A 14,691-nucleotide genomic window follows, 5' to 3' on the forward strand; every position below is an offset into this window, starting at 1 on the left:
TGTTCAGGTCTGGATACACTTTTTCATCTGCTACTGCCATCCAGGCATTATTAAGGCAGCTTTCTCATTGACCCACCACAAGGGTACCAAGTGCCCAATGTTCAGAGGTGCTAGGCGCTTGGACCTCTCTTTATTGGGAGTTGTGGATGTTTAGCACCTGTGAAAATCAGGCCCCAAGCTCATAATTTGTTAAGAAAATAGTTCCTTCTGGACATGTCAGACTTGTATGAAAGTCTGAAAAAATGATATGTTAGCATTTCAAGAGGACAGCTATACAATGTAAATTCTGAGCACTTTCAGTTAATGACTGTGGGTATGTCAGCAATGCACCTGGGAGCATGCCTTCTAGGCTGGGTAGACAGATCATACTAGCTCTGCTTGCGCTAACATGCTGAAGCAGTGTTGCCATAGCAGCACAGGTGGTGGCTTAGGCTAGCCACCCAAGCGCAAACCCAAGGAGTCAGGAGGACTTGGACTTGGGTGACTAGCCTGAGCCCCTCTGCCTGTCCCACAACGTCCACACTGCTGTTTTAGTGAGTCTGTCTACCTGTGCTGGGACGCATGTTCCCAGCTGCGGTATAGACGTGTCCAGTAAGACCTACTCCTATAGCAGCAAGTTCAGTAGATGGTCAGAGAAGCAGCAGGAAGAAACTAAAAGTAGACAGTCCTCACTTATTTCAATGAATTCCTAGCCAGGAAACTTACTTTCTTGGTTCCTCTTATGTTTGCTGAAAAATCTAGGTGAAGTGTTATGTAGCTTCACAGCCCACTTTTGCATCTAATTTAATGTAGATTATTCGTTCATTAGACTGTACCGCTACAATTCATTATGGGTAATGTTTTCAGAAGTGTCCTAGTCCCATTTTCAAGAGTGAGTTAGATAATTAGGCACCTAATTGAAAGTCAGCAGGACTTAAGAGCCTATGTCTCTTTTTTTTGAAAATGGGGCTTGGGCTCCTGAGTCCACAAGGGGACTTAAGCTTTGCAACACTTTTAAACTTTTAGGCGCCCAGCTGCCCAGTAGGAATCCTTAGCCCCAATTTAGGCAATGCATGGTGAGAGTTAGGTGCCTAAGAATGGGATTCAGAAAAAGGCAACAAGCTGAATGGGGAGCAGCCTAAGCTAGCCAGTAGGAAATACCAAGGAAAGGGGTGGGCTTTAGGCCCTGCCACATAAAGGTAGTTAGGCATTTCCCTCCAACCCAGAGTTAGATGCCTATTTCAGCTCAGCATTCATAGCTGTGAACCCTCTCGTGGAGTTGTGCACCGGGCTTTACAGTCAACCTTTGGTCCAATGAATATCTATTTATATAAAGTGGAGCAGTTTCAACAGGAGAAATTGAGTTAAGGCACTCACCTGGAATGTGGGAGAGCTGCATTCAAGTGCTTGCTCCAAATCAGGCGGAGTGGAGATTTGAAGATGGGTCTCTCCCATCCCAAGCGAGTGCCCTAACCGTTGGACTATTGGACACACATCCACCCTTCCCATTCCCCCAAATTCCTGATCTGGTCAACCCTAGCTGTCTTTTTTTTCACGGATTAGATGTGCTCTGAGCACACTTAATAGATTGGGCCTTCCAGGTGAGATAGGCAGAGGAACGCTTAGTTTGAGAAGCCCACAGGTGTTTAGGTGCAAGCGAGGGCGGGCATCAAACTGCTTTGATAGCATCAAGACTTAAGCAGTTTTGTGCAGGCCAACTGGCAGGAACTTGCGTGGGAATTTAGGTGACTTCGTTGTTAGACGCCAGCTAAGTGGGGTTTTTTGAGCATCTCATTGATCCCTAAATATTGGACATCAGCCCACTTAAAGTGGCAATTAGGCACCTAAGTCCCTTTATCACTCTAATCCTTAAGTCACTTAGGTGCTTTTGAAAACTTTATCCTGTATTCTTAAGAAGGCAAATGGTAGTTTTTCATATTTGCTTTCTAGTAAAAATAGAATAATGTGCAGTGACAATTTACAATTAAATTTTGTCTAAAACTGTTCCAGCATATCATTCTTTAAAATAATGCAATCCTTTGAGGATACTTTTCACAGTACTTTGATGTTAGGGTGAATTAAATGGCTGTTACAAACAAATATATCATAACTGTTTCCAGTTATTTGTATTGGGTGAGTAAAGTTAATTTAGCAATAGGGGATATCTAAGATTTTTATGGTCTGAACGATGTCATTTACTTTAGATGTACACTGATTATTCATTATGGGTACTTTATTAAAAATGCCTATCACATATGAGTGAAAGTTAATTTGCACGTGAATATGCTTGCATTGAAGTTTTCTTGTGTAGCATAATACGTAGAAAACATTTTTTGACTGTAAACACTTCAGCTTGTCTCTTTCTGATTAATAGATATCCAGTCATGTTAAAGCAATTGACACAATTTACCAGTCAACAGATTTCACAGGAATCCGTAACATCAGTTTCATGGTGAAACGAATAAGAGTAAGTAATTCTGTTGTTGCAGACATATCTGTTGAATGTGAGGAATGTTTGTTTAAAAGAATTATTGTCATTTAACTATCTGCTGACTTTGATACTTTCATGATAAAAACAGTCTATTATAATTGTCCTCCTACCTAATTTCTTCAGTGCTCTTGCAATCTTAATATTCACATTGCCATGGCTTTCATTATAGCCTTGTGATGTTTCAGTTCAGTGTTTGACATAGCGGAATAATTTAAGGGACAGAGCTTCTCATATATTGGTTATCAGCAGTGATGGGAAAGGAAATACAGTAGAAATATAGGAGTTTACTTGGGGGCTGTTACAATATTAATTTTTTAAAACTGCTTATATTTGATGCTTTAAACCAATGGTCACTGCAGAAATTTGCTTCCTAATTTTAAAGTCCAGTTTATCCTTAAAATGGTTCTTTCATTGGTGGGGAAAACGTAGTCAGTACATTGATATAAAGAAACATCATTTAGTTGTTAAAGTGGACATGCAAAGGAGAAAACTGTTGTGCGTGTTCCCTTTTTGTTGCTTTGACATACAAAGAAGGCCTGAAATTCTATGTGTGTGATAAGTGGTGTGCTTCGAAAGTTAGAAATGTGGATCTTTTAAACAGGGTTTGTTTATGTAGTGGGAGGAGAGGGTTAATTCCCTCCAGCAAAGGTGAAACTCTGACTCTTCTTATGCAAGAAGTTAAAGTGATCTTCTTGGTCTCTTTTGGCCTTAAAATGTATTAATCTACCTTGGAAGGATATCTGACACTACAAGAGACCAACTAAAAGGGGGAGCAATTGAGAGGAAGGGTTTTTAGTCTAGTGTTAAAATATAGGTTTGGGTTTTTTTTCTTTGTAACATCTATGTAACTAATATATAAACAGCTTGGGGAGAAAGGAGGTCTTTTTTTGAAGAGTCAGCACTTCAGCCTTTTCAGTTAAGGTGTGAGGTAACTCACAATACACCAGACCCCTGAAAAGTTCCTCCTGAAAAAATAGGGAAGGTCAAACCAGACTGGATCACTTGATATACCTGATTCTCTTTATTTTAAAGATAAAAGATTAAAAGACTGCCTTTATACATTATAAAAAAGCAAAAGACCAAAGTGCAATTTTTAAAAAATCTTCCCTTTTGTAAATTGCTTTTAGGCCTCCAACTTTTAGATTGTTACACATGAAATTGCTCTGTGCATAGTAGCACATATTGTTGTGTTCAGTTTAAAAAAAAAAAAAAATCTCTAATCAGCTTCTGCCTTAGTGCATGTTTGTGCTCAGAAAAATATCTTTGAGAGACTTTCACAGTACAATGAGCTGAATGGAATTTATGTATAGCCCATAATACTAAAACCTTGCTCTTAGTTTTATGTTGGAGATTTAATGTGAGCATGCAGTTTTACTCTGACACTTTTACAAATCTTTCTTGTTCTTAGCTGTATCTAAACATTCTGACCTTTGTGTGCTATGATGTAGCATGTGCCATCAGTGTATATTATAGGATATAATACAATCTTTTTGCTCCAGGAACTTGCATTTAAAGTAGATATAGTTGTCAACTGAATAACCAGATGAAAGTTAATCTCAAAAATGTAGAATTAAGGTTATAAATACACTTTTTTTGAATTCTTGTGGATGAAGTTTGTCTTAAGGAAGCATTTGAAGGAAGAGGAAGGAGGTTGTAATTTGCCACATAAATACAGTTATGTTGTCTTATGAAACAAGTTCACTTTAGGACTCAGGATTTTCCAGATATTATGAATTGATATGTAGTGTCTATAAATCTTTAGATATTGATGTTATTATTTGACATCAGAGTTGGTAATAGGAAGTCTTTCTTAGCAAGCTTGTATTAGCCAGACAAAAATGAAATGTCTGATTCAGTATAAACTTGAATTTACTTTTAGATCAACACAACTGTTGATGAGAGAGACCCTTCCAATCCCTTCAGATTTCCTAATATTGGTGTGGAGAAGTTTCTGGAACTGAACTCTGAACAGAATCATGATGATTATTGCTTGGCCTATGTATTTACTGACCGTGATTTTGATGATGGTGTCCTTGGTCTGGCTTGGGTTGGAGCCCCTTCAGGTAATTAATCCATAACTAGAGTACTCTCTTACAGAAGTCAAGTATTTTTAAGTAGGAGAAAGGAAGAAAAGTATTAATTGTTGACTTTACTGAAATTTTTCCAACATTGTAGGTCTGATTCTTCACAGTTTGATAATGTATGATTTGAAATTATGTAAATATCAATACATCATGTGCCACTAACTACTTGAGTCATACACATTCCCCTATTCATTGCTTTCCTTTAGAACAGCACCTTAATTCTCTGGGCAGACACTTGACCAGGTATGAGTGACCAATGAAATGAAAAAGGTGTCAGAAGTGCTTCAAATAAACTATAAGCAAGGCTCCTTGTATTATACAACACTCTACAGCCATAAAATTCACATCTTGCCATAGATTTGTACTCCAGAATCTCTGGCTTCCAGCTCTTACGGATACAAATAACTTGGAAATCTGAACAGAGTATAAACCAATGCAGTGATGTCTGCAGAGACGCTGAAACAATATCTCTGTACTTGCCCTTCCTAGATGATTTGTCTTTAAATTTCACTGAGACTCTTACCAATTTCATTTCAGTCATGTGTCTTTAATTTTCAGTGTCTAAATATTTCCTGAAAGCACTTTACTATGTCATGTCATGTGGAGAAATTTAACAGTATTCATGATAACTTTCATTGGAGCTACAAAAATCTGCTATTCCGATAGTGTTTTATGCCTGCTCAAGTGTGACACAAGAGAAAATCTTTCTAGAGAATGACTTTCTCCACTGGAGAAATACCATTTACCACCTGACAAGGAAAGTCTGTTCATCCATGTGGATAGGCAACTAGCTCCCTCTGCAGAAAAGAGCCTGTATTGTTAATGTAAAACAGCAGTTGAATAATATTGGAGGTCAACAAATGTCTAATGGATGGAGAAAACTAGTTGCAACATTCTTTCAATCTAAGTGATCATACCTCACTTAATTCTAGAGTATCTGAATGTTAAATGGATGACCTACCATACTTTCCTGTTCTCATATCCATTTTGTGACCAGAAAGTGTAATTCTTGTGCTACAGATAAAGTCATGCTTGGTTTGTCCTCTAATATACTCAAAGGCTTTTTCTTTAGACAAGTCTGACACGAAGACTGTCTCTTCATACTTCTGACGATACACTGCTGCAGTGCTGCTTTTTTATTGTCTTCTTGGACCACACCCTTTACTTCCTAGTTCCTATGACTTCTTTGGTCAATCAGTTAATCAGCATAGATGAAATTTAAATTTCAACTTTCACTATGCTGTGGATTTTATTTACAAAATTGTGTTCTCAGTAACTTGGGTAGTTTTATTAGTACTACTGTAATTCTCTTGATTGATTTTTTTTTTTTTTATTAATGTTAACTTGGACTTGTCCGTTTGATTCCCTGAATGACAAAACTGTATTTGAAATAAAATAAACACTAAAATTCACAAGTTAATAACTTCTATCCCTTTACTTAGAAAGTCAGTAGGAAAATTTCCTGTTTGAAGATAAACAAAGAATTTCTGATAGTCTTCAATCCTCACAAACTAATCAGATAGTATGCGAAATAAAATATGAAAAAATCAATTTAACCTGTAGTTCTTTATATATAATCTGTTCAAATTTTTTTAGAAGTAACTAGAAATATTGCTATAACAACATTAATCAAAATTTATTGTGAAAAGAAAACTTTTAGTTCAAATTCAGGATTGTGAAAAGACCTTTTTATTCCCTTCCCTCTCCTCCCCCCCCCCGAAAATAGTTTTTTGAGGCTTTCATTTTTTATCACCAAAATATTTACATGAACATGATATTTTTATATTAGAAACAGATTCTAACTGAATAAACATAGAATACAGTTAAGATAAGTTATTTAGAACATAGATTTATTTTCAAGGCTTAGGGTTATTGGGAAACAAACTTCTATAGAAGTAGAGGAAGAGGAATGGGTGAAGTCACTTGTAATTGAGAACAGGGACATGGCTAGTGAGTGGAATCAAATTGGAAGTTGAAGCAGAGGAGAGGATGAAATTTATAATTTGATTTGCTAGAAACTTCTGAATATGAGTAAGGCATGTGAATTAGTTAATCTTGTTTGGTATCCAACATTGAATTCAATAGGTGGCTGTTCCTTGTTCTCACTGTAGTATATGTGAAAGCTTGCTGATCACTAATGAAAGACTTGGCCATGTTATCTTTCACTGCAGCTTGTGGTATTTGGCAGCAGTTCCTCTATTTCAAGGGAAGTAGTAGATGTTTGTGTTAAATGGTGCCCTACATGGCCTGGAGTTAGGATTGTTGATTCAACTTCATTTTCAGGAACATTAAAAATTGGAAATGTTAAGCATATTAGTTTAAAACAATTGTTCTTGAGTTGCCAAAAAATAACAGCTGCTGCTTTGGCTGCCCCATATTGCTTATTTGTATAATTGATCCTTTAGGAAATGTTCTGTTTGAGCTGTTTGGAACACACTGGATACGTTAGTTTTACAAGATGAATAGTTTGGAACTGATAAGTCTGTATGGCATCTCTTATTTTTGGATATCTTATCGGTGTTGTATGTTACATGCCCAGCCTGAGAAATAAGATTCTAACCTCACTTTCCCAATATTGTGTCTACGCTTTGCGTAAATGTAAATTTTTATAGACTTACTATGTCTCATTAAAAATTCCAGCTGTGCAAACCCAGGCTTGTTAGTGTCCATGGTTTCACAAGAGCTTATTAATTACATCATGTCTAAAATACACAAAATAAGTTAACTGTAGTTATGAAAAGCATTATTATTATTATTATTATTTTGTTGCATTCCCACAACTATAAAATGTTCTCATTGTGGTGGTTTTTTGTTTTGTTTTTATTTTATTTTATTTTATTTTATTTTTTTTAAAATATTCACAAGCATCTGACCAAGCTACTATTTTTAACTATTTAGGAAATTTTAACAAGTTGACAAGTCCTGGCCATGTAAATATCAGAAACAAAACAATTATTAAAAGAGTTAGTTTTTGTTTAATGAGACATACAGGAGTATAGTCATCAGATATTTCTGTTTAATAGGGTGTTGTATCACAGAGTGAGCATCATTAAAACACCTGTAATATGTCATTTCTACTGATTTTTATTAAGTTGAGTGAAATCTCAATATACATGTTTAACAGGTCAGGCGTGTCTATCAAATGTTAAAAAAACTGGATAGGTGTGCTGGGTTTTTTGCAGGGGGATGTACTTTGAATATTGAATAAAAAGTAACCCTATATCTATGTATCTATCGGTCTTCTGTCTCTTACTGGGTACATAGTTATATGTTTATTTTTCCATAACCACAACCTCCTTTTTTTTAATTTTATTTTTTTAAGCCATTCCTCTGTGGTTGGACTATGTTTCTTTTTCCAGTGAGAGGCTACCAATAGCCAAGTAGTTACTACCAGATGAGAGATTAATTCTTCATTTCCTCTTGTGTGACCATTTCCACTAGAAAGATTACAGAGAGATTGTTTTGATAATAAATACTCAATGATTTGTGATATTTGGTTGTGGATTGCATCCAAATAGTCTCTAAGGACTGAACGGAACACCGTATATGCATAAAATCTCCTTCACCACAATTTCTCTAACACTTATTCCATTCAATCTATATATATCTTTTAGCCTGGTTGGTTTGAAGGGCCATTGAAACAGTATCTTCAAGAATTTTTTATTGTGCGTCAGACTGAGGTTACTGGTCCTCTTTTTTTTTTTTTTTTTTTTTCCGGACTAAACCGGAAAGTACTAGTGCCAGTTAAAATTAGTTGTGATCTCTAAATAAGTTAGAAAAGTTTCTTTACTGAATAGCTGGCCAACCAAGTGTATTCCATGGCTCTCCCAATCTTTGAAGCTCTTTGGTTTGCAATTTGGGTTAAGATCTAGAGTATTTGCAATGGGTGTGATTGGCGAGGGGAAAGAATTTCTCTAATTCTATCCCAAACCCATAGAGTAGCCTTTACTAAAGGATGTGTGTAAACTTCTGGAGTAGCCTAGAGATTTACACTGTCACAATTTTTCTGTTCAATAAAGACCCAATGTTTGTCTGGGCACCCCCACTCCACTCCTGCTTTGAGCTGGCTGGCTTGATAATACCATAGATTGGCGGTTCTCAAACTTTAGTAACCCGAGGACCCCAATTTTGATTTTAAAATTTGCTGTGGACCCCCAAGCTGCCCGCTCAGCCCCCACTCCACCCCTTCCTCCAAGGCTCCACCCCGCCTCTCCTCTTCCCTGCCTCTTGCTGCTGCCTCCCCCAAGCACCCCTGTCCCCCTTCCTCTCCCTCCCTCCCAGCGCCTCCTGCATGCTGGGGAACATCTGTTCCCCAGCATGCAGGAGGCGCTGGGAGGGAGGGGTAGGAGAGTTGATCAGCAGGGCCTGCGGACCCCTGTTTGAGAAACGCTGCCATAGATTATTTGGAGCAGCTAGTCTACCCTGTTTAATGGATCTGTACAAAGTATCTGCACTCACTCTTGGCCTTTTCTTATTCCATGTAAATTGTAACAGCATCCTCTGTATTCCTGCTAGGTTTGTATCTGGGATAATCATAGAAAGATTTTGAAACAAGAAAGATATCCTTAGCAGAATGTTTATTTTGATGGTGGCTGTTCTTCCCGATCAAGAAATTGCATACGTCCCCCAGCACTCCAAATCTTTTTTCATTTGCTGAAGTAGGGGTTTAACATTTAAATGATAGAAGCTCTTCTAGGTTGTTTGAGATTTGAATTCCCATGTATCTTATAGAATTTGTTGCTCATTTGTACCCAAACATTTTCCGGAGGAGTGACTTTTCAGGGTCTGGCAAATTTATAGCTAGTATTTCAGATTTGGCATAATTTTATTTTAAATCCAGACTTTCCCAAAATCCTGGATTGTTTTAGCGAATAGTTTTTAGAGAATATTTGATTTATATAAAAATGTTACATCTATATATGCTATTTTCTGATGTGGTCCTGCAAGTTTCATTCCTGTGATGGATTCATTGTCCTTTGAGCAAAAGGCTCTGTGGCCAGTCCAGAAAGTAGAAGAGACATTAGACATCCCTGTCTACTCTCTGGGTAATTCAAGTAAAGGAGATTTAACTCCATCAATTCACACAGCTGCTTTTGGGCTGATGTCAAGAGCAGTTATTCATTTAAGGAACTGGGGGCCAAAGTCCATATGGGACAGGACTTGAAACAGAAAGTTCTACTCTATTCCATCAGACTTTCTCTGCGCCTAGTGATAACAAAAGAAATGGCTCTTTTTTTTTTTTTTTTTTACTGCAAGCTACTATTTTTGATCATTCAAAAATTTCCTGACCAATTTCAGCCCAGTTTCTCACCACAGGTTTCAATGGTATTTTTGTCTGAAAATAAATCTAATGTAAATTATTTTATAGTCTACATATTTATAAAAACGACTATCAGACTACACCCTTGAGTTTTGTAAACAATAAAATCGTCACTCACCAGGTAATACTACTATCAATACCTACTTGTGTCTTAAGTATTGGACACATTTTCCCCCAGCCAAATGACTTTTCTGTTTTCACTATTGTGTCCCGTCCTGCTGTGCGGTCATTTTCAGTAATGTCATGGAGACACCTAGGCAGGGATAGAAGTCCATAAAAAAACAAATGTCACGGAGAAGGTAGATCGGGAGCTTCTGCTCTGTGTGTCTCAACACAAGAACAAGGAACGAACATTCAGTGAATTAAAAACTGATAAATTAGGAAGGAAATGCTCTAAAATGCTCTATCAACCTGCTTCAGGCCTTGCACATGACCCAGAACAAATCACCATTGAGTGTCAGACTCTGGAGACAGTTGAGCACTTTTGCTACCTCAGTAGTCAACTTTCTCAAAATACAAAAATCGACAGTGAGATCCAGCACAGAATCCAGTGCGCAAGTGCTTCCATTGCTCTGATGCGTTTTCAGAGCCCATGACCTATGGCAGGACACCAAGATCCAGGTCTATAAGACAATTGTTGTTCCAACACTCCTCCCTGGTCACCTGGATGCGAAACCTGGGTGACCTATCGACAGCACCTCCAGAGTTTGGAGAGGTATCACCATCGATGCCTCCGGAAGATCCTTCACGTCAAATGGCAAGATCGCCACACTAATGCCAGCATCCTTGTCACCAGCATTGAAGCAATGATTCTCATGCACCAACTTAGCTGGGCTGGACATTGTGTGCAGATGCCAGACTCTCACCTCCCAAAACAAGTCCTTAACTCTCACTCACCCATGGTCTGAGATCAAAGACACACTGAAAGCGTATTTTAAGAAAACTGATGTGGACATCACAAGCTGGGAAGAGCAAGCCAGTAACCAACCCCAATGGTGCCATATCCTCCATCAGGCAGTGGCATGTTTCGAGGAGAAGCACCTTGTCCTCAAAGCTGAAAAGAGAGAGGAGTAAGGAAAAAGAAATAACTTTCTCCCAGCATGCCATCGTCCTGTCACAAAATGTATGTACCTACTCAAGACGGATTTGCGGTTCCAGGATCAGACTCCAGAGTCATCTCAGGACCCATATGTAAATCCATGGTAGAGATCATCCTCAAATCGAGGGATTGCCAATCCATCAATCAGTCAGACCAGTGTTGGTGATTGTCCTGAGGAAGAGTCACAGGAAATTCAATACATGCCCTAATGGCCCTAATGCTCCATGTATGTGGCACAGAGAGTCTGTTTTGGTCCATTGGCTGGGAAAGCATGGCGGCATAGTGGGGTAGGGCTGATAGAACGTAGATTTTGCAAGCACCACTCACAAGAACTTTACCTGCATAAAACATACTTAGTTGGTGACTTTCGCCCTTAATGCATGTGCATCTATTAGATAGTTAGCATTCACGTTTTATCTCACATCTGTACAGGATTTCTTAATCAAGGGGTGTATTACATAGAGTCTGGATGACTAACAGGTGTTGGATGTACAGCTAAGGAATGTTTTGTTAGTCTGTTTATGGAGGATTTTAGGAATCTGATTATATTTTGTAGTATGAAAGAAAGATGAGTTGTCCTTTAAGACTTGCTGCATTGAAATGTATGGGTGAATATAGAGTATGTAGTAAGGCTCCACTTTGGACTTTTTACTCACTGACTTATAGGTGCTGAAGTATGAATCTTTATCACCCTTCCCCTGTGAGACTATTCCTGGAAGTACTTATTCTCATATGACTTATTTTGCTGAACTGCAACTTGACTTTAGCAAGACAAAACTTGTTTAGAAAGCATATGTTCTAGATTCTGAAAATGTTTTTACAGCAAAATAACAGTCTCAGGACTGCGTTTTCAAACACTGGGTGTAACTTCCTTGATTGTTGACCTTTAAACACATATGATTAAACACATATGATTAACCACCTATCAAAACCACATTTCAGTTTTAAATTGTACTGCGAAGAAATGAGTCACTCCTTCTCACTAGGATATGTGGCTAATCTTAGGCCTTTTACAGGTACTTTTGGGAAAAAATGGAAGATACTATTTAAAAGCAGGTTTGAAGTATATGCAACTGAACATTGTGAATGTTAGCCTTTTTCCTTGATACTGGAAAGAATTTTTTTGTATTCAGAAATAGTATATTCTTTACTTGAAAAGGAGAACCAAATGGGATTTAGATTAAAAAAAATTGATGTGGCACTCTACACACTTTCAGTATTGTAATATTGTTAGAGTAAGTTTTCAACTAAGATACAGAACAAAAAATACAACTCACCTCTTTTCTTTCAAAATGTTTTAATTTTGAGCTGTTTAACTCTTGTTCTAAATGCAGGGAGCTCTGGTGGAATATGTGAAAAGAGCAAACTCTATTCTGATGGTAAAAAGAAGTCCTTAAATACTGGAATCATCACTGTTCAGAACTATGGCTCTCACGTCCCTCCTAAGGTTTCTCACATCACTTTTGCTCATGAGGTTGGACATAACTTTGGTTCTCCTGTAAGTATTAAGCGTTGCTCCATTACACATTTTCAATGTTTTGGGAGGCATAACTTGTTAATGATGAAAACATTTTGTAACTTAAACCTTTTACTATTATGTGTATGCTAATAAAAACAATTCATCTAGGTATGCATCCAAAAGAAAAGCAAGGACTTTGCAAATAAGCAATATGTGTTAAGATCTTTATGAATTTTCTACAAAAGGAAGAACTTGGTGCAACAGGACTTTTGTGAATATTCTTAATTTCTCATTTAGCTGCTTACAGCAACTACTGGCTTAGCCTATCTTATACTGCACTTATTCATGACTACTCTTCTGTAAAAAGTGTGGGTTATTCTCTCCTAAAGTCTTCCCACTTCGTTTGAAGGACAAAGCTTACTCATCTCTCTTCAAAAGTGTGTACGTGTGCATCTGTGTTTTGGTGAGAAGTAAATACTAGTTCTTATTTTATGCAGAGTGAGGGCAAGGGTCCTTCATGAGGCAAAACTTTGGTTATGTCCTCTCACTCAACAATGGGGATAAAACTGGCTTTCCTTTGTACCCTTTGCATTTTTTTTATATCTTAAAGATTTTAAATTTATTTTGAGAAGCAACTGTCTGAGTTACACTTGTAATAGGATTTTGAAGCAGTTGTCTTCACGTGCTATGTTCAAGGCTTTTGTCTGTGACTGACAGGCTGAAAAATTTGAGATTTTATTTGTTTCTCTTTTATTTGTGGGTGGTGGTTGTGAAAAGTGGAGAATATTTCCTCTTTTATATGTCACTTTTAAAGTTTTACATTTTAGAAAACTAGAAAATGAATCACTAAGCTAATTTTTACCATATTGGCAGGAACAAGAATCCAGAATGTTAACAGTATGCATTGATTTGAAGAAGTAGGAAATCTGTCATAGAGTGAAAATCTCTTTGGACCAATTGAAACATCATTTTTGAACTTGCCTGTGAAACTCATGTTTGATCTTGGATAGTCAGTGGATATACTTGTCAGAAAATTTTGCTACTTTTTGTAGTAATACCATTTTAAAAGTGCACATTTATATACTTATGTTGGAAGGGTTGGGTCATATTCTGGGAAAATCAGTTGTCAAAAGTGGTAATACAGTATTGGTATTAAACGATTTCTTACTCTTGTCAAATATTTTTTCAAAGCTTTTGCCATTTATCATAATCTTTGAAACGTCTATATTGTAAAGTATTCCATGTATGTTACCAGGTGGTGGTATAAATTATCAGTTCTCCATAGTGTGGATAGAAATGGACTTCCCCCACAAATCATATCGTATTTAAGTCCACGTTTTCCCTACAGTGTGAATGTGAACTATCTGAAATGTTTCCACTAGTCCTCCCATTAGTGTCCTACAGAGCACTTGGTAGTATTCAGAAATCTCAGAATCCTCTGCTTTTGGGAGATACCAGGAACTGTGGACAGGTACCCAGAGGGCAGTGTAACTGAAATAGTCTAAAACAGTGCTAGTGTGTAAAACTGCTGTGATTCTTTATACCAGTCAATGTGGCTAAGCATGGACACATCAAACCATTTGTGCTTAAGCCAGTTTTATTTAACCATTTCAATTGAACAGTCAGGTTCTCTAGTGTAAACATGATATGGTTGCTCTCACAGAAGTTAACTTTGTCAGTGCTCCAAAACCTTTGGGATATAACGTAAAAGCAGTAAAAGAAAGGAGCGTGTGTGTTGTGTTGCTGTAACCAGCACACACACAGGTTGATAAGCCACCATTAACATTTAAGATGGAGATGTTGTGGACTTTCCATTTCATCCTGTGCTTCTGATATTCTTCACCTTTTTGAAATAGGCAAGTGGGTACACTTTTTAAAAAGGGAACAATTTTGTATGAGCTTTTGTTTCTCACCCTATTACCCCACACAGGTCTGTTATACACATAGGTAGAAAGATAGCAAATTAACTGATAGAAACTGATCTGCTTGAAATAGTTTACAATGTTCTGTTTTGCAGCATGATTCTGGAACGGAATGCACTCCAGGAGAGTCCAAAAACTTGGGGCAGAAAGAAAATGGCAATTATATCATGTATGCAAGAGCTACATCTGGGGACAAACTTAACAACAATAAGTTCTCCCTCTGTAGCGTTCGAAATATCAGCCAAGTTCTTGAGAAAAAAAGAAATAATTGTTTTGTTGGTATGTATTTTTGTCATCCTTATAAAATGGTAAAGAGTTAACTGAGCTCTGATCTAAC

General features: G+C 37.3%; 1 protein-coding gene across 1 annotated transcript in view; it reads left to right on the forward strand.

Annotated features, from left to right (window-relative positions):
• Positions 1 to 14,691, forward strand: part of ADAM10 (ADAM metallopeptidase domain 10) — a 113,607-nt gene that overhangs the window by 81,293 nt on the left and 17,623 nt on the right. The window contains exons 7-10 of the mRNA XM_065411553.1: positions 2,354 to 2,446; positions 4,350 to 4,533; positions 12,308 to 12,471; positions 14,450 to 14,633. Coding sequence (XP_065267625.1) covers positions 2,354 to 2,446; positions 4,350 to 4,533; positions 12,308 to 12,471; positions 14,450 to 14,633 — 625 coding nt within the window. The remainder of the gene's footprint in view (positions 1 to 2,353; positions 2,447 to 4,349; positions 4,534 to 12,307; positions 12,472 to 14,449; positions 14,634 to 14,691) is intronic.

The sequence above is a fragment of the Emys orbicularis genome, chromosome 10 (assembly GCF_028017835.1).
Source record: "Emys orbicularis isolate rEmyOrb1 chromosome 10, rEmyOrb1.hap1, whole genome shotgun sequence".
NCBI lineage: Eukaryota > Metazoa > Chordata > Testudines > Emydidae > Emys > Emys orbicularis.